Source organism: Octopus bimaculoides, chromosome 24 (assembly GCF_046866305.1).
Source record: "Octopus bimaculoides isolate indiv1 chromosome 24, ASM4686630v1, whole genome shotgun sequence".
Classification (NCBI taxonomy): Eukaryota; Metazoa; Mollusca; class Cephalopoda; order Octopoda; family Octopodidae; genus Octopus; species Octopus bimaculoides.
Window position 1 is genome coordinate 15,085,670 of NC_142951.1, and position 20,816 is coordinate 15,106,485.

Consider the following 20,816-nt stretch of genomic DNA (forward strand, 5'->3'; position numbering starts at 1 on the left):
GATGTTTAGCATGTAGCATTACTGGCCTACGAACCCTCTGCATCCCTTTACATTCATACCAATAATCGTTGGTGCACCGATTATCTATTATCTTTTAACTGTTTCAGTCATTTCACTGCGGCCGTGCTGGGGCACCGCCTTGAAGTCAAATCGACCCCAGGACTTTTTTAAAAGCCAGATATTTATTTTATCGGACTCTTTTCGTCGAACCGCTACGTTACGGAGACGTAAACACACCAACACTGGTTGTCAAGCGGACATAAAGACATGCACATATATATATATATATATATATATATATATATATATATATATATATATATATGTATACGACAGGCTTCTCTCAGTTTCCGTCTACCAAATCTACTCACAAGGCTTTGATCAGCCCGAGGCTATAGTAGAAAAGACGGATTTAGTTTTTACACTTGCCCAAAGTGCCACGCAGTGGGACTGAACTCAGATCTATGTGATTGGGATGCAAGCTTCTTACCACACAGCCACGCCTGCGCTTGTAGTTACGTTAGTAAATGCCTCAGCCATAATCTGGAGAAGCTAGGATTTTCAAGCAAAGAAAGATAACCAGCTAACACGAACTTTACAGATACAATCCGTTGGTGGAATAGAAAAGTGTACAAAACTTTCCTAAAGTTCGACATGTAAGCAACTATTGGTGTTATCATCCAAACTCCACTGATGGAGCTTTTGTTTCGTTGTCAGAAAATGGGTCTCCCATTCTAGAATGAATACTAATAAATATAAAGAGAAAGAAAGAAAACTGATAGTTTCGGCGATCTTTTTAAAAGCGCTATTTACGTTCTTCTCTCCGATCATGTATAAATATGCTTGTCTGCCCTTCTCCAGTTTATAAAAGCAGTGATTAAAGCAATGGAGATTCTTGTCTCTCACAACAGAAAAACATTTCTCATGGCACCAGCAGACAAAATGGAAAAGGTGTTGCCCCGAAGGATAGCGAGAGAGATGCGCTGGAACAGTCACTCTGACTCACGGGGCTCACACTTGCGGACAGTAATCTCCACCCCGATAGCGATGAATAGGGATATGTTCCGGGGACCAAGAACACCGGAGGTCTCAACTGCCATAGGCTTGATCATGAACCTGTCAGAGAGCGACCGATACCATGACAGATTGTTTTTCTTAGCCAGACGAGCAGCGGAGCCTGGACTGGTAGCTGACAACACCAAGTTGCCGCTGGAAAAGATATAACATGTGGCATCCCCATTGAGATTTTAAAACAGTTGTCGTGGATCAACACTGTATGCTGGCATTTTGTTGACTCGGTACATCTACGATGTTCACCGCCACAGAAGGAATTAGTAAAACATCAAATATTTTCCTCTTCTACTTACAACTGATACAATAAGCGAGAGTCGGAACGAGATTACACACATCTCTATGGGTAGACATTACTGACAGTGGTGAACGTTACCGTCAAATTGAAGTAAATCGCCAGCTGGTTAATGTTTATGCCAAATGCAAAGAGTAGAAGAGATTATCTGTCACAACTGTATTTGTTTATATAAACGCGAATCTTTATTTATTTTATTTCAAGTTGAAGAAAACTAGTAACGACTTTCAAACCAACTATTTAAAATTAAATAGACCATAAAACATTATTTTATTTAACCACAAAAACCGTACCTGAGACGAGAGACCATGTGTTTTTGTTGTTTACCATGTCGGACACATATATGTCTTCAATAAGATCTGTTTTGATTGGCTAATAAATTAGCAACAAGCTTTCAAAGCGATGTAAGACGTTCCCTTATTGGTTATTCTAATTTATATATGTATTATTAAGCTATAGTTGGTAAACATTTCCTGCGTCAGCACTCGACGCACAGTAACCTAGTAAGTCACACTCATGTACAACGGAGGCTTACCTTTTTTATATGTATACAAAAATCAATCTCAAAAAATGTGAGAACCGGTTTCCAAATGACGTTGTGTGTATTAATTTAAACTGCAACCGAATGTAATTCGTTCGATCATTTATTGCAAATTGTCTCGACAACAGAAAAATGGCGTCGATGGAAAGGGTGGACTTGACTATGACATCGAGTCAAATTGAATTTTTAATTGAGTTGTACAGAGAACGGGAACTGCTTTGGAACCCTGACCACGAAAACTACACTTACAGACCCGCCCGAGCTATGGCTCTACGCGAGATCGCAGAAAAAATGGGTGTTGGATGGACAGGTCAGTTGTAGCTGAGCTTTGTATTGTGACTATTTTAGGAATGTGTATATAAGTTACGTTACATCAAAACAGAAAAATAATTGCATAAATGCGTTTCCAAAACAATAGATATTGACACGATCAGAGTGTTAAATAGCGAAATTTATTATTGGTTATCAGTCGATTGTTGTACATTTTCAATTAGATTAATAGTGTGTATGTGTAATAACTCGTGTGTTGCTTATGTTGTGTCCTGTAACCTAGCACATCAACAATAACTAAAAATCGATAAAATAAGTACCAGGCTGAATGGAATAAGTCCTGGAGGATCGATATGATCGACTAAAGCATTGAAGACTGTGCAGATCCCTAGTCTGATCGTCGTATAATTAGATATATATATATATATGGTAAAGTTGTCGAATTTGTTACGTGAACGACGACCTCCGCTACAAAACAGAAGGGACTACAATGAAGCAACATGCTGGAATCCCTGAATATCTACTAAAATTTTAAGGTATAGTGTTTCATTGTTTACAAGATATATTATAAAACGGTATAAGTCAATTTAATTAGTCTTCGTAAACACAGCTTATGAAATTATTGCTACCACACATGTAGTCCTCGAATGTATACAAAAATTCGGTTAATATTAAGTTTTACACCCGGCCACCAAAACAAAACACAATGTCTATTAGGGGTAAAAAAAAAAGGTAATTTTGGATCTTTCTGATTAGGCGGACACCATTTTTTATTTAGTGTGTTTTCTACCGAAACACTTTAAAACTTCGTATACTTGTATATTTTGTCTTATAGAACAGAGAAAAAATTTTATATTCGAAATTATTTCATGTTAAAAGTTGTCGTATTTCGGTAATTTCAACCAATCACTGACGTTTATTGATGTGAAAACAATTACTGCTGTGGATTGTCAACAACACGTTGTGACGGTGTAATGGGATCTTTTCCCTTGAATAAAATTAGTGCCGTTGTTTGTCAACAACAACTATCGGCGGTACTGTTATTTATGACATCGTTCGTGCGTTTGTACTGGTTTTAGCTTTAGGGTTATGAGTCATCATCATCGTCGTTTAACGTCCGCTTTCCATGCTAGCATGGGTTGGACGATTTGACTGAGGACTGGTGGACCAGGTGGCTACACCAGGCTCCAATCTGATTTGGCAGAGTTTCTACAGCTGGATGCCCTTCCTAACACCAACCACTCCGAGAGTGTAGTGGGAGCTTTTACGTGCCACCGGCACGAAGGCCAGTCAGATGGTACTGGCAACGGCCACGCTCGAAATGGTATGTTTTACGTGCCACCTGCACAGGAGCCAGTCCATCGGCACTGGCAACGATCTCGCTCGAATGTCTTACTGGCAACGGCCATGCTCGAAATGGTGTATTTTACGTGTCACCTGCACAGGAGCCAGTCCATCGGCACTGGCAACGATCTCATTCGAATGTCTTTTCATGTGCCACTGGCGCAAGAGCCAGGAAAGCGACGTTGGTAACGATCACGCTGGTGCTATTTACGTGCCACCTGCACGGAAGCCAGACAGCTGCTCTGGCAACGATCACGCTCGGGCCAAATTTTTGGAAAAATTTGTGGCGGTGTATTGAACAGACTTTCACCAAATTTGGCAAAAATTCTCATAACTCTAACCCTAACTCTAAAACCCGAACCCTAACCCTAAAGCTAAAACCAGTACAAATGCACGAACGATCTCATAAATAACAGTACCGCCGATAGTTGTTGTTGACAAACAACGGCACTAATTTTATTCAAGGGAAAAAATCCCATTACGCCACCACAACGTGTTGTTGACAATCCACAGCAGTAATTGTTTTCACCGAAATACGACAATTTTAACATGAAATAACTTTAAAAATATAAACTTTTCTCAACAACACTAAGAGTAAAAGATGTTTTATATGACACATTCTACCAGTGTCCCAAGTTTGAAAGTGTTTCGTTAGAAAACAAATGGTGTCTGCCAAATCAGAAAGATCCGTAATTTTTCAGATTAACACCCGCACGATTACCTAACCCTAACCTAACCCTAAAACCCTAACCCTGACCCTAAAACCATAACCCTAACACTAACCCTAACCCCAACCCTAAAACCCTAACACCCTAGTGAAAATTGTGCGGGTGTTAATCTGAAATATTACCCCAAAAAAATGTGTATCAAAGGAATATGAAAACCAAAATTTGTACCAACTAACTGATTACTCGGCATAGGAAAAATCATCGTGAACCCGGATAAAGTGTCACAGCTTCCAATACAAATGCGACTGAGTTCTGATTGAAACATGTACTAAAACCGCTCATAACTTTTTCATTTTTACGAATTTTCACAAAAGTGTTTCGATTCCGTCTTCTGCATAATAGAATTGATACGATTATCCAAAAAAAGAAAAAAAATGATTTTTAGAAATATCCTCCCTCCCCCTGTTCCAAAACTTTCCAGTTTTTTAATTTAAAAAAAAACTCTTGCTTTTCACAATGGAATTAATACAATTATCCAATACCAAAGTTCATTAACAATATTAGCAGCGACACAGCCGCCCAGTGGTGTGAATATTGTAGGGAAATATGTACCCAAAAACTATTAACTTCGCCTGCATCTCTATTGGAGACTGCAACACTTTATCCTAGTCCAAGATGACTTTTCCTCTGCCGAGTAATCAATCAGTTAGTTGGTGCCAATTTTGGTTTTCATATTCCTTTAATACACATTAGCCACATTTTTTTTTTTTACCCCTATCAGACTTTTTTGTTTTGGTGGCCGGGTGTTAAACTTAATTTTAACCAAAAATTCAAACGTATGCCGTTTTATGTCTATAAAACATACCATAAACTCAGTTTAATTAATCTTAATTGTCACTCATGTAAATTATGATTTATTTGCAAATTGGATGAATGTAGCATGCCGTTTTCTGAGCAGTCCCTTCTGTTCTGTACTGGAGATCGTTGCTTAGGTAACGAAATTTGCTTAGAGTGAGCAAATATAGATCCAACCTAGGATGTTCAAAGCGTTTCATTGCCCTTCCCACCCCAAAATTTTAGTAGTTGCACTCACACCCCCTGTTCCCGATTCTATGTATTCTACGATATTACCACATCATCATCATCATCATTGTTTAACGCCCATATCCTATGCTTGCATGGGTTGGACGGTTCAACAGAAACTGACGAACCAGAGGACCATGCTGGACTTAGTATCTGCTTTGGCATGGTTTCTACAGCCTGATGCCATTCCTAACGAGTCTGTACCAACTGGCAGTATTCCATTACCATCAGAACTAAAAAATTTTGAAGTCACCAGAAAAGACTAGGAAGAAATTAAACAAGAGAGAGAAGTTCAACAAAATCAACCTCATCTTCCACCAATGTTACCATGCAGTCAATGTCATTGACTCTTCCATGCAAGAATTGGTCTACTTAGTCACCAACAGCATCACCATAAAGGAAGCATTTGGCAAAGAAGAAATTAATTTCTTGAATACAAAATAAATTCGACAACGATATATATATATATATATATATATATATATATATATATATATATATATATATATATATATATATATATATATATGTAATATATAATATAATTATCCATAGAAGATAAACGTGATGATGTTGATGATCATCATCATCCCCATTTAATGTCCATTTTCCATGTTGGCATGGGTTGGATGGTTTGACCAGAGCTGTATCAGGTTCCAGTCTGATTTGGTTTGCTTTCGACAAGACACCAGATATCTTGGTCATTTGTCATCTCCTCCATAAAGCTTAGCATCTAGAGATCAGCCTTCAGTACTTTGTCCCATGTCTTCCTGGGTCTCCCTCTTCCATGTGTTCCATCTACTTTAAGCAATTGGCACTTCTTTTTTCAGCCATCTACATCTATTCTCATCACACAATCAAACCAGTGCACTCTTCTCTCTTGCATACTGCATCTAATTCCTCTTCTACTTATCTTTTCTCTCAATACACTAGCACTCTGTTGCACATGTACACTTACTTTGCACATCAAGCAGAGCATAATAGCTTCATTTCTCTCTAGCCTTTGCATGTCCTCTGCATTCAGGATTCATGTCTCACTACTATGTTGTATTGCTGTTTGTATACATGCATCATACAAACTACCTTTCACTCAGAGAGAGAAACCTTTGGTTGCCAACAGAGGTAAAAGCTCTCTGAATTTTCTCCATCTTATTCTACCAATTACACTTTCCATACATTTCCCTCCACTACTAATTAGAACCCCTAGGTAGCAGAAATTATCCACTACCTCCAAAGAGCCCCCAGGGCATTTGAGAGAATCAATTTCCTGAATATCTGTAGCTTTTATGGCTCCTGTGCATCTTCCACAGACACTCACTACTTTTTCTGATAGCCTTCCTATTATTCCACCACACCTCTTGTGTGTCCATAGCCTGCACTGGGTACACCATAATGGAGTTCCTGCCTACACCTTTCCTACATATCAAGCAGGACCTGATATGGGTAATGTCCTGTGTGTTTTCTTGCTTACTGAAAACTTAGTCTTTGCTAAGTTAACCTTAAGGCCCTTCAATTCCAGGTTTTGCTTCCACATCTGGAATTTTTTTGTAGTTCTGTTGCAGAATTTGCTACGAGAGCAAGATCATGAACATATAGTATCCCCCAGGGGCAGCCAGTCTTGAATTCCTCTCTTATGGCTTGCATGACAATGTGGAAAAGGAAAGGACTGAGAACCAAGCTCTGACAGACGCCTACCTGTACACCAAATTATCATTGTACTCATGATTAATGCTCACCTTACTGACAGCCTCTGTACTTGGTATGTATTGCTTTCACAAGCCACTTGTCTACCCCTAGCTTCCTCAGAGCCCACTATATCACACAGTGAAGTACTCTATCAAAGGTTTTTTCCAGAACAACAAAAGTCAAGTATAACAGCTTATTCTTAGCTAAATGCTTTTCTTGAAGTTGTCTGACTATGAAAATAGCATTTGTAGTGATTCTCCTCAGGACAAAGTCTAACTGCATTTCATCCAATTTAATTCTGTTCTTAATTAACTGGCTTATAACTATCTCCATAACTTTTATTACTTGATCCAGCAATTTGATGCCTCTATAACTACTTTTATCTAGCCAGAGCATGCAGTCCATCACACATGCCAATTGCCAAAGCAGAGTGTGGGGCAGTGGAGCTTTATTCTCCTCCTTGCCCAAAACTGTTAACCCTGCTCACTCCATCAGTGAATGTGATATGAACTAATTTTAATGTGAGAAAATGCCCTTCTACCAACAGACCAAGCTTTGGGCTTCATACCCCTCTCAGCTGGACTTGATGTTCCCCTATTAGCAATACCCTGGCAGCAGGCCTGCCATGATGACCATTATTGATTACAAGAGAGGTCTGAGAAAATAATAGAACCCACTTTGAGAACACTTCATACAATTATTTACAATTCCTCACAGGAAGCAGATGTGGCAAGTATGGCCAGAATCAATCATAGTAATTTTGTTACTTTGCTCAGAGCTTGATTTAGTTCATGCTCCTGTATTATGTCTGCAACTTCTTGGATGTTTGACCCTTGCTTTGCAAAATCTGTAGCGTAAACTGATTTCAGCTTACATTTCAATCCAAAGATGAAAATGCTTCCATCAAAATTGATCTTAATGTGAACACTCTTCTTTTTCAACCCGTTTGCAGATCAGACTACCAGTTAAAACATCATTTCAGGTGTCCTTGAAACTCACACTTCTCTAGTTAAACTGTATAGCTCTAGAAATCAACCTGAGCTCTCATGGCATTCAAAGAGAAAACAGTTCAGCTCTCACCAAGCAAATCAAGGACAAAGCTTCAGCAGTCTTGCATCTTGAAGATAACTAATCACAGTTAATTTGATCCCTCTATCCTAGTCTCTCTACCAGTGAGGATTTGATCATTTATGTATGTATTCATGTTCAGCTTTCCCTTAAATAAATCTAATGTTAAATATTCAAGAGTTTTGCTTCTGTTTATAATATACGCAGCCAGCCTAATTTCACACCAAGATTAATACAACAATTACACATACTGTGACAATATCAACTAATTGTCTTTTGAGGTTCTCAACCTCACAAATACACTATAAAATATCAAGCAAACTATTTTGAAGAATCAAAAACAGAATCTCTGAGCCACTCAATATGGTTTCAAAAATCACAAAAAAATTTAAACTGCAAATCGAGGATTGCAATGAATCCTCTTGCCTGTGCTAATTCTGTAGCACTTCAATCATCTGGATTGAATATGGTTGAAAATATCCCAGAAAACACAGTAATTTTGTTGGACAAAATGGATACTTGTTGAGATGAATAATTCCAACATGTCTCGGGTAACTTTGGAAATCACATTTCAATGATTTCATCCAGTTGGGCTATTCAAGCTGTTAACTTTGAGAAAAAGTTGAAATTCTTTTTCAAGTTTGGAAGAAAATTTGACATTCATGATGAATTTTTGGCCTTTTGTCAGCAATCCAGCTTTTCTGTCCTTACTGACATTGTATCCCAAAAACCTTTCTCGGGGCTTTTCTTTCTCATCAACAAATTGCAAAACATGATAATTGAGATTTCATTCAAATGTATGTAGTTTCATCAAACATAACAGCAACAAATACTGGGGTTTTTTTAATCATTGCGCCTTTATTTCACCTTCATTTGTAGCAGCTATACAATTAAATGATCTTAATTTGAATAGCACTTGAAAATGTACAGTGAGCATTTTTTTTCACAAAATCTAAATGTGATCTTAAACAATCATTGTATTCTACTACTGCTTCACATATAGCCAGAAAATTACTTTTACTGTTTGATTGTTCTGTTTCATCATGTTCTTCCAATGGTAATTCTTGACAGGCCAAAATTTCAATGCAATGAATTAATCTTTTCAATACATCATATATCAATATATCTCAACTGATCTTGTATGGATTTGAATCAGAAGCTGCTTTTCAGTGATCACTCACTGTACCAATTTGTTGTTGGCCAGAAGTTTTCAGAGCAATTATGGAATTCAGATGGTTCTAAGCTTTTTGTGTTTTTTTTAAGCTGTAATCAAATTGTGCAAATCTCAGTAGCCAGTGTTCAGAACAGGACATCCCATCAGTCACTCATACTGTTCATAGTATTTAGATTCAAAATAACAAAGACATTCCTTGCTGCTCACTCTGGTTTAGATTTTCATTTCAAGCTTTGGCTTCTCTTTTCTGAGAATGGTAATATTCTTCTCAGCTGTGTAACTTCTTGTTGCAAAGGTCAGGAAAGTAAAGAGGAAACTGAGTTAATCGACTCTTTTGCCATCCTGGGGGCGAATGAAAGCAGGACAAATATTACTGGGTTGTTATCTTTTTAAATGATTTGAAGCTTTATTCTAACAAAATATTTAGGTGTTAGTTTACTTTTTTTAACATAAACCTTTTTTTAAATTTTAAAACATTGCCATGGATAAACAGATGGAAACTTTACTTTCTAATCATAAAAGGATAAACTTTCTCAGCTGTTTCTTTCTACTCCAAGTGTGAAGTAGTCAAGAAGAAAACTCTGGGGTCATATGACTGAATTTGGGTCTTAAGAAGGGATCAAGAATACTCTCTATGGGTTAAATCTTTTTAAAAAGCAGGTGTGGCTGTGTGGTAAAAAGTTTGCTTCCCAAGTACATGTTTTCAGCTTCAGTCCCATTGCATGGCACCTTGGGCAAGTGTCTTTTATAGCCTCAGACCAACCAAAACCTTGTGAGTGAATTTGATTGACAGAAACTGAAATAAGCCTGTCATACATATATCTGTGTGTGTGTGTGGTCTTTGTGTCTGTGTTTGTCCCCAACCACTGCTTGACAATTGGTCTTGGTGAGTTTACATTCCGGTAACTTATCAGTTTGGCATGAGAGATCATTAGAATAAGTACATGGCTTGAAAAAAAAAGTACTGAGATCAATTCATTCAACTAAAAAATTTTCGAGGCAGTACCCCCAGCATGGCCGCAATCTAATGACTGAAACAAGAAAAAAATATATATATACGCTTCAGTACTGATTAATGGTATGAAATAAACCAGAATCAGCAATAAAACAAACTCGCAAATTGACTAAACACCCATTGCTCATCTAAATCTGTCCAACTATGACAAAAGCTTTGTTCTTTGAAAAGGCAAGTCTTTGATCTCTGCCACACACAGCAGTAAAAACATTAGTGTTTCAGGATAAAATATGCCTGACAGTGTGTCTGCTGGCTTCACATGGCTGGAAGGCAAGCAGTAAAAGATCTGCTTTTCTTTGCCTTTCTCCCTCTTGACCACTCACTCATTTGTTTTGTCTCTCTTATTGATATTCCAAAGAGAATAATAGAATATGAAGAAACTAACACCACTCCTCTTACTGTGACTGAAAGCAAGCAGTAAAAAATCTGCTTTCCTTTGTTTTTTTCTCTCTTGACCACTTGTTTGTTTGTTTCTCATTTTTGATGATTTCTCTTCAAGAAGGAACACAATTAATTCACTGCTTTCCGTCTTTTCTCATTAAGCAAACAGGAGCTTTCTCTACTTACACCTGTTAAGCAATATTGATTGTTTACAATTTATACTAAGAAAATAAAGGAATGGGAAATACAAAACAAAATCATGAATACAATGAGGATAGTGAAAATTATTAATGTTTAACTTTATATTACACAAAAATTATTTATCCTGAAAAAATAGTAAGGTATGCATTGTGTACATAGACTCTTCACCCCTGACATATATGAGGGTGTGCTGAAAAGTTCTTGGCTTTGGAAAAAGAAAATACTGGAAAATCAGTTAACTATGATTTTAGTCAACATATTTTCATCTCAGATAGATTCACACACTTATTGCAGTGGTCCTTCAGTTTTTCTAAGCCCTGTACAAGAACTTGGAAGGTTGGGCCTCTAACCAAGCCTTTCATAATACCCTTAAAGCCCAGAACTTTGCAGTACCACCTCATATATATATATATATAGAGAGAGAGAGAGAGACATACAAGGTGCATTCCAGAAGTTTTGAAACTTTTTCAGGGAGACATTCATTAATTTCAAAGAACTACAAAACTCTTCTATTTCTAAGTTGGATCCTCTGATATCAATGCACTTGTTGTACTCCAGCCACTTTGTGAAGGCCCCATGGAAGCCTTCCAAAGTGAAGATGTCCATGTCCCTTGTCACAGCCTCCTTCATCTAAACAACTGCCCCTGAAGTTCTCTTTGGCAACAAGCAAAAGTCACAGGGACTTGTGTGTGTGTGTGTGTGTGAATTGTATCTCTTTGTCTTGACATAGCATGTTAATTGTAATCAAGTGCCACTATCATGTGGTAGTGTCCTTTGTTTCCAATATTCCACGAAAACATCTGGCCAAGGGGGATATTAAGTTACTTTGCAACAGGGAGAACATCCAGCTGTAGAAAATCTGCCTCAATAAATTGCATCAAACCCATGCAAGCATTGAAAAGTGGAAGTTAAAATGATGATGATGAGGAGGAGGAGGATGTACTCCTAGATTTTAGAAAGATATGTGCATTCACCAGTAGCTTTTGACTTAACTGTTAGAGGCAAGCAATGATAGCAGACTAAAGCTAGCTGTGAACTCTAGTGCCCACCTTAAATGTTTTTGGGGTTTTTTTTTATAGTCTTCCATGGTTTTTTACAGAAGGTGGAAAGTTTGGAGAAAAGTTTTTAACAACAGCTGGGATATTGTTGGTGCCAACTGGGAGGGCATATTGCCTTAATTGGATGGCTTGCCCTATGAACCTTGCATCTACATACTTATGCCTGACTTGTTTACTCAGGTTTCCACAGATGTCTACTGCATCTGACAGCAGATCAAAAGAAATCCCAGTTTTATGAGCCAAGGAGTGATTGCATTGTTGTGTAAGTGATTTTAAAAAAGGGGAAAATTATACTGAGTGGCAAAATTTTAATTTTATGTTTTTGTCTTTGGTCAGTAAGTGTTATTTTCTATCTAGAAATCAAAAGGAAATCACTACTATTCCTTTCAGACTTTGTTTTTCTGACCTGGACATTAATGTTTTGAAACTGACCTATTTTCCATTACATCTCAGACAGTTTCAGTAGAAATATCATTATAGCAAATGTTCTGCTCAATAGCACAGATTTGCTTGTCAGTTGCTTGATCTTAATCACTTGAGCATGGCCCTTAGTGGCTGACAATTTGTGCATCTCTGATGATGAGCAGGAGTAGTTGGGGAGCATCATAGCCATGTATTAAAAGGGATTGTTTGAGGTTTGAATAAATATCATAACAAAAGCAAAGATTAAAGGAAATACTAGCCATTTTTCATACTTTCTAAGAGGTAAGCAAACAGGAAATAACAGTTGCTATGCAAGGACAAAATTTGTGTTACGCAGGGTTATCAATAACTTCTCACCTCTAACTGTGTTGAATGAAGAGTTTAACATTTCAGATAAGCTGTTAGAAAAGAAGTGGGTGCTTGTTGGCAGTGTGGTCAGGAAAGTGCAGACTGTGATCCAAAGCAAACTCTACTTCATGGAGTACATTAAAGAAGGGCCAAATGACAAACCTGGCTTCAGTGCAGCTCTGACCAATTTAGACCAATAAAGGGTTATTTGATAGATTTGACCATTGCTACTTGGCAGTTATCCTCAGTACAGTCATTTTAGTCTTGTTTTCAAAAGTTGGATTACTTAAAATGTACAGCAGCATCTGTTTGATGATCAGATGAAAGGCCCTCTATTGGAGTCCTTTCAAATCACACATTCAGTTCATCATGTGTGTCTTCTCTCACCTCTTTTGTATGTATTGATTCTTGACCCACTACTGCAGAAAGTAGAGGTGTTAAGGGTCATCCTATTCAAATTGGAATACAGGAGAGTCATGCCAGCATATGCAGATGATGTCATCATAATGATATTGGATACCATAAAGTTTTTTTGTTGGCACCATGCTAAAGGAATAAGAGGCAATTACAGGAGCATAAAATTAACTAGGACATGTTGACAGATGTGCAGCTTTGCACCTGGGGAGGCAACTTCATGCTGCTAGCTAGCAACGTCGGATTCTGGACTGAAGGGCTGGTTTGGTCTGAACCTCTAGGTAGTTAGGAATGAGTGTAGTAGCCAGTCTCACCCAAAAATGATCTATACAGAAGCTGGCCCTGAAAGATCAAGGTGAAGTGACAAAACACATATATTGTCTCTGTCATATACTACTATATGACCATCATGTCTTGCACCAGATTGGAGGGTTTATTTTTTGGTTCTTGTGGAAAAGATGTATTTTACTAGTCAGAGGGTCTGTCTGCTGCCAAAACCTTCTGTGTGGATGGCTCGGTATACTATGGCTGATCATAAGTAAATCTGTTCTAAGGCTGTGACATTTGCAGAGATTCCTCAACAGTGAGTGGTTGACAATTGTTAGACACATTTTCCCACAGCTTGTCTTTTTGATAGTGAGGACACGAGGCCCAGTGGTTAGGGTGTTGCACTTGTGATTGCAAGATAATAGTTTCGATTTGCAGACAAGTGGTGCATTGTGCTCTTGAGCAATGCACTTCATTTCATGTTGCTTCAGTCCACTCAGCTGTAAATGAGTTACCCTGCAATAGACTGACATCCCTTCAGTGGGTGTGTTGTAATTTTGGTCACTTATATACCATGGAAACTGAGTAACAAACCCTAGGAATCCTTGTACACAAGACAGTAATATTCAGGTATTGATGATGATGATGACCACAACATCTGAAGTTGTTGAGAAAAATTTCTTGGGCAAGATGCTGATTAAGTCTAGAACCTCATTGTTGTGAAGTGGACTTAAATATTTGACCATATATTATCATTCGTTTGCTTGTTTCAGTCTTTGGAATGCGGTCATACTGCAGCCCCGCCTCAAAGAGGTTTCAATCATTCAAATCCACCCCAGAACTTTTTTCTGTGGATCTCTTTTAGAATAATATACCACAGTGTCTATTGGACTCTTTTTCACTGAACTGAAAAGTTGCAGGGACATAAATGAAATAACACCAGCTGTCAAGCAATGACAAATATACAATCACAAAGACATACATTTACACGAATGTGTATGTGTAAGTATGTATGTGTATCTCTCTCTCTCTCTCTCTCTCTCTCTATATATATATATATATATATATATATATATATATATATATATACACACACACACACATGATGAGCCTCCAGATTCTGTCTCTCAAATTCACTCACAAGGTACTGTCCAGCCTGGAACTATATTAAAAGACACTTTCTTGATGTGCTCTACAATGGAACTGGACCCAAAACACATGGATTTGTTTGACTTTATCTCATGGTCTGTTTAATACCAAAATACAGTTCCTATGTGCCTTTAGTGGAGTTTACGTTGTTATCAAGCATTTGAGCCAAATCACTGATTTGAGGATTAATTCTTTCCTCCCCACCTTCCCATCAGTCTTTGACACTTTGAAAAAAAAAAAAACTGAGGGCCTTGGGTGCTGCTCTTTCTTGACTTAGCAGTAAATAGATAAAACTGAGAGGCACAGGTATGGCTGTGTGGTTAAGAAGGTTCAGTCCCACTGCATGGTACCTTGGGCAGATGTCTTCTCCTAGAGCTTCATGCTGATATAAGCCTAATGAATGGATTTGGTAGACAGAAACTGAATGAAGCCCACTGTGTTTGTGTGTGTGTGTGTGTATGCATGCATGTATGTGAGTGAGTCTTTGTATTTCCCCCCCACCACTGTTTGACAACTGGGGTTGGTTTATTCAACTAAACTCTCCAAGGCAGTGCACCAGCATGGCCATGGTCCAATGACTGAAACAACTATAAAAGTTCTCTTGAAAGTTTTGTATAGTAAAAATAAAAGTTATGAAAACAGTTTTTTACAAAGAAGGAATATTAAATGTTTCAAACCCATGTCACTTCAAATATTGAACCTCAGATTTGTCCCAAGCAAGCAACAATAGCAAATGATCCATTTTTTCCTTACGTTCTATCATCTCACATATTTAATGTATTACTTTACTTTTGGATTTCTTATTCTTTTTGTTTATCTGACATATTCTCATTGGCGGTCTGTAATGTTGAGCTTGCAACTTCTATTTTGCAGAGGACTTGGTGAAAAAGAAATGGAATGTCCTGAAGTCTGCATACAACCGAGAACTGAAGAGACTGATTGAATTATCTAAAATTAGCTCAGATGTCTATGCCCCACAATGGTGGCTTTTCCAGAATTTGGACCGGTTCCTCAGACCACATGCCCTCTCACGGAAGGTACAAACTATTTTGCGTTCTTCTTTTAGCTGTGTTTTAGAGAAAGTTATCATTGGGATTTTACCCCAAGTTGGTCTTGATTGAGCAGGCTTCTGGTTAACCCTTTAGCATTTAAATTGACCATATCCAGTCCAAATATTTTACCTGTTTTGTGTACCCTACAATGTCATTCTCAAAATAAACATTCACATCAGCAAAATCTTGAGGTTACAAGATGATGCATGGTTACTTCAAAATAATGTTGTTAAACAAGCATTACATTTGACAAAGTAATCTGAATGTTAAAGAGTAAATGGCATTCCAGTTGCGATCATTCTATCAGATTGGTTTCTAGGCATACTGTATCGCCACCACACCCTTCTCCAACAGCAAGCATTCCCTTCATCATCATCATCATTTTAACATACCTTTTTCTGTGGTTGCCTGAAAAAACATTTGGCGTTTACTGAGGATAGAGTTTCTGTGGTTAGATGCCCATTCCCATTGCCAGCCCTCACCTGTTTCCCTATGGTCATTTAGCCTTTGCAGAACATTGGAAATAAATGAGTGTCACTGTCATACAAGCAATGTCCTTTGTTTCCAGTCTTCCATGAAAAACATGTCTGGTCAGGGGGAAATATTACCTTCCTTACTCAGAAATAGGTGAAACTTCACAACAAAAAGGACATCCAACCATAGCAAAACAATCCACCTCAACAAATTCTGTCTGATCCATGCAAGCATGGAAAAGTGGATAGTAAAATACAATGACGATGGTGAACAGTATAGGTACAGGCTTTTAGCAAAAAAAAGGTTGGGAAAACACTGCACCAGAATGAATTCCAGTTACCTTTCACACAGGAAGAATTTGAACTTACTTCAGCACAATCATTCAAATGCCCCATAATGAAATAACAAAACAGCTATAAGATGGGACTGAAACTGAATTGCTCATCAGGACGTTACTGTTTTCAATGAAGAGCTAACTTAAACACAATAACTAGGATGTAAATATTGAGTTTAAAAGCTCCTTTGATGGAAACCAAGGGGACTCTTAACCCAATATTTTACATGCTATTATTTATAGTTTTGTCTACTTCAAGTTCCACTGTAAAAAAATAGCATACTTCAATTCTCCCAAAATTAAAAAATTCTTATAATGTTACAAGATTGATGTTTGTATCCACTAAGACACCAGCACTTGTATAATTAATGATTGCATCTTTATTTGTTCAAAGCAGAAACACCACCCTCCAATTTATTTCATGCCTCTTGGTGTTTCTATATTTGTATGATGTATAAAGGTTGGCTGAAAAGTTCATAGTCTGAGCAACATACTCCTATGGAATGTGGCCAAATGACATTTATTTTTCAACATAGTTCCCCTTGCAGTTCACACACTTCTTTCATTGGTGTTGCAGCGCTTGGATCCCATTGGTGAACAAGCTTTCATCATGTTGGTCGAAAAAGTCATCGAAAGCAGATATGATGTCATCATCACTGCAATACTGGTTCCCAGTCTGTTTTTTCATGTTGGGAAACATGATAGATCAAGCCAAATCAAGAGAACAGGGAGGGTGATCAACCAATTCAAAGCTACAGTCATGCACTGCATTGAAATCAAGACTTGTGTGCTGGAGCATTGTCCTGATGAAACAAGAACCTTTTTGACAGTTTTCCTAGGCATTTGGTTTCAATTGCTTTTGTAACTGCCTCAGCAAGTTGTCATAGTACCCTCCATTAATGGTGTAGCACCTTTTGAAGATAGTTGATAAACAAAATGCATTTTGCATCCCCAGAGATTGAGGACATTAACTTCCCTGCAGATGAAACAACCTTGGTTTTCTGTGGAGCAGGTGTGCTTCCATTGCATGGATTGTCTCTTTGTCTCTGGCTGAAAGTGATGAAGCCAACACTCATCCTGGGTTAGGGAACATTCAAGGAAACCAGCTGGATCTGCCTCAAACAATATCAGATTTTTCTGTGATATGAACAGCCTAATGCGCTTTTGATTGGGTGTCAGAAGACGTGGCACCCATCAAGCAGAAGCCTTTGTCATGTCAAGTTCATTGTGCAGATTGTTCTCATTTCTCACATGGGATATGCTAATAGCATTGGATATTTGATTTATAATCAGTCACCTCTCATCCATCAAAATGTGATGAACATGATCAATGTTTTCTTCAGTAGTAGCAGTTGTAGGAGATCCAGATCTTGGGTCATCTTCAAGACTCTCCATTCACCTCCTAAATTCAGTCACCCACTTTTGCACTGTTGATAAAGCTGGAGTGTCATCCCCTAATGTAGCAACCATGTGAGCATGATTGTTATTGGAGGCTAAACCCTTTTTCTGCAGGTATTTGATAACACTACAATGCCAAAATTTGTCCATTTTCAAGAGAAGTTGCTACTAGTTAATCCTGATATCTTCTTTGAACAGTCAAATGTCAGTTTACAAGGAAAGAAACAATGCTGTTATTAATAAAAAGAGTTAAAATTAATGCATGCAAGATTTCACAGCACTAGAATCACTCCTTCATAATCAGCCTATGAACTTTTCAGTCCACTCTTGTATGTATATAGTTGTGTCTCCTTGACTTGAAATCAAGTCATAGCTTTAAAACTGTCGATGAACTTTTCAGTCACCCTTGTAAATACTATTATATGATTTTGATACTTCTTACTAATATCTTGCCTTTTTTTTTTTTTTTTTCGATAGCGTGCTGTGGAGTCTCATAGCATTGAAGATGGGTCACCTGGTCCATCCTTTGAAAGAATTGAAGACAGCTATGATGGCTCTATGGAATGTGGGGAAGCAAAAGAAAGGTTCATGAGAACTGAAAGTGCTAGAAATAGCTGTATGAAGTCTGAAGACATGCAGACAATCTGCATCGAAGCAGAAGACTCGAATACCTCCAGTAATAAACCCAACGAACCTCACAACATCTATATTGAACCAGAGGTGATACAAAATATTTATATGGAACCTGAAAACATCCAAACTCTTCTGACCGAACCTCAGGAGTTAAGGAATCGAAGTATAAAACAAGAAAGCCAAACAAATGGATGGCGAGATTATAGTTTGACAAGAAACGACTGTTTAGCATCTGGTGGGGAGCGTTTTAGTTTAAGCGAAGAGGTATCAAACAGTTTGGAAAATCGTATGAAAAAAACTGCATTCAATCATTGCACTCTTATGGTAGATCAGTTCCGAAACAGAACAGACAGTAGAACAGTTCGGTTGAATGAGAGGAGGGATGCTGAAGATCTTTATTGTGCTATGATGGCTACAGAACTAAAATCTATTTCCAATGAAGATTTAAAAGATGAAGCTAAATTTGAAATGATGAGGATTTTGAAAGACTTCAAAAAGAAAGACAGACAGTTGAAACAGAATGCACTGCCAGCACCAGATCACATATGAACATATAATGTAAACATATAAGACAGAGAAATATTAAATTTTGATAAAATATTCTGAAAAGATCTTCATTTCCATCCTCGTTCAATTTTACATATTATTAAAGGTCAGTTTCATCCAAGCATTTTTTATATATTTTACAATTGAAGACAGGCTTCATCTGTAAACGAGAGGCATGTGTTATGAGGTATGAAACCTTAAACCAATGTCCCACCACCTTTCCAGTTCCCACAACTCCTTTTTCTATTTTTTATGTCTCATTAATTTCTAAGATTCTTTCCTCCAAATTATTTTGAATTGTGTGATTTAACAGGATTTTAGATAATTACATACCCATGCAGATATGGAAAAGTGGGCATTAAAATGATGATGATGATGATATGGAGCCCTTATCTGTTTTGAAAATGGTAGTAAAAGTACAGTGGTTTAGGTAAAAGGAGTTGGAAGATATTTGGAGAGCTGTTAACCCTGTGATGCGTGCAGAGCAAATGATGTGTGTGAAGGTAGTTCAAGGCCACCAGTAATAGATAATGAAATGCAGGTATTTAATGTGAAAGATCTCATGAGAGTGGAATGAAACAAAGTAAGGTCTAATGGCTGTGCATGTGCTGTGTTTATTTGCATGTTTAGGTAGGGCTGCATATGAACTGCAAGATTAGCTGAGTGTTATATGCATCTGATGGCCAAATGTTTTCCTTTTTTTTTTAATTAATTGTTGGCTGCCTCAGGAAAAGGCAGTGCCCATGATCTTTGCAGGCCCTTTAAGACCGGTGAACCTGATGTCATTAATGTTCCATTTCCTGTTGCTGGAAAAACATAGTCAAGATAAGGTTCCAGAAGGCTAGTGTTCTGGTGAGAAAGGATTGGGAACAGTGGTTACTGTGGTGGGCCTGGGGTTTGGATGCTAACAAGGCTGGTGGCAAGTGATAGAAAGGCAAGTAGATCAGGACTAGATACAAGACTAACCCTCTCTGAGGAACAGAAGCCATTATAATAGTGATAGAAAATACAAATAGATGACAGCAGACGTGTGGGCCAGAGGGAGGCTGGAGTATGTGTGTTAGTTATTTAATGTCAATCAGTTGAGTGGCCCTTCACTGGATGTGGTCCAGAATGTGTGTGTGTGTGATTAGCAATAAGCATCGTTCCAGAAATGAGATCAGTGCTCAATTACAAGTGATAGAATATACAGAGATAGAGGACAACAGACCTGTGGGCTGGAGGGAGGCTGGAGCATGATTGTTAGTGATTTAATGCCAATCAGTTGAGTGACCCTTTCCTGGAAGTGTTCCAGGTGTAGATCAGTGCGCTATTGCAAGTCTCACTTGAGCTTTGTAAAGTAGGGACATGTAATGTGAATGAACAATATCTGTTTGGTTTAAAAAATGTTAGGTACATGTGGCAGAAGAAGGTTGTGAAGAAAATAGGTGAGTTAAAAAAATTTGGGGATGATGGAACAATTATTTTGACTCTTTAGCATTGAAACTGGCCATATCAGGCCCATATATTCTACCTGTTTTATGTTCAAACTGGCCAGATTCAGCCTCTAACATCTACCCTACAATGTCATTGTAAAAATTTAACAGCCACCTCATTGAAATCTCAAAACTGAGACAATGCATGATTAATTCAAAACAATGTGAATAAATAAGCATTACATTTAATAGAATAATCTGGAAGCTAAAGGGTTAAATACTTGATAACCTTCCTACTGACAACCACTCAGGTGCTAAGTACTCAGGAATAGAACCAATTGTTTTGTAAATCAGGCAAAAATGAAACAAGTATGTTGTCCCATGGACACACCAGCTATAGTTGTAATGGTTTGAACTTACAACCATGCAATCTCATGCGTGTCACCTTAACACAGTCATTGTCTTTCAGCCTATATACAACTACTTAACAGTTTCTGGAAAAATTCAC

The 20,816-nt window shown here is 37.8% G+C and overlaps 1 protein-coding gene across 2 annotated transcripts; it reads left to right on the forward strand.

Moving 5' to 3' along the window:
• The first annotated feature begins 605 nt into the window (after window positions 1-605).
• LOC106881884 (uncharacterized) lies at window positions 606-19,014 on the forward strand. 2 transcript variants are annotated; one of them, XM_089341354.1, is made up of 4 exons: window positions 606-2,217; window positions 6,824-7,031; window positions 15,330-15,493; window positions 18,192-19,014. In XM_089341354.1, exons 2-4 carry the CDS (start codon window positions 7,001-7,003, stop codon window positions 18,894-18,896), a joined length of 900 nt encoding a protein of 299 aa, XP_089197480.1. In that variant the 5' UTR covers window positions 606-2,217; window positions 6,824-7,000; the 3' UTR covers window positions 18,897-19,014. The 2 variants fall into 2 exon arrangements, with proteins under 2 accessions (XP_089197480.1, XP_014787892.1); XM_014932406.3 differs by lacking the exon at window positions 6,824-7,031 and having other exon boundaries at window positions 753-2,217.
• The last annotated feature ends 1,802 nt before the right edge of the window (window positions 19,015-20,816 follow it).

Excerpts from the sequence above, each read along its gene's own strand:
- LOC106881884 (XM_014932406.3), top strand. The coding sequence starts at position 2,040 with ATGGCGTCGATGGAAAGGGTGGACTTGACTATGACATCGAGTCAAATT. Across the intron at positions 2,218-15,329 it reads AATGGGTGTTGGATGGACAG|AGGACTTGGTGAAAAAGAAA; the intron begins GTCAGTTGTAGC and ends TCTATTTTGCAG. Across the intron at positions 15,494-18,191 it reads CACATGCCCTCTCACGGAAG|CGTGCTGTGGAGTCTCATAG; the intron begins GTACAAACTATT and ends TTTTTTCGATAG.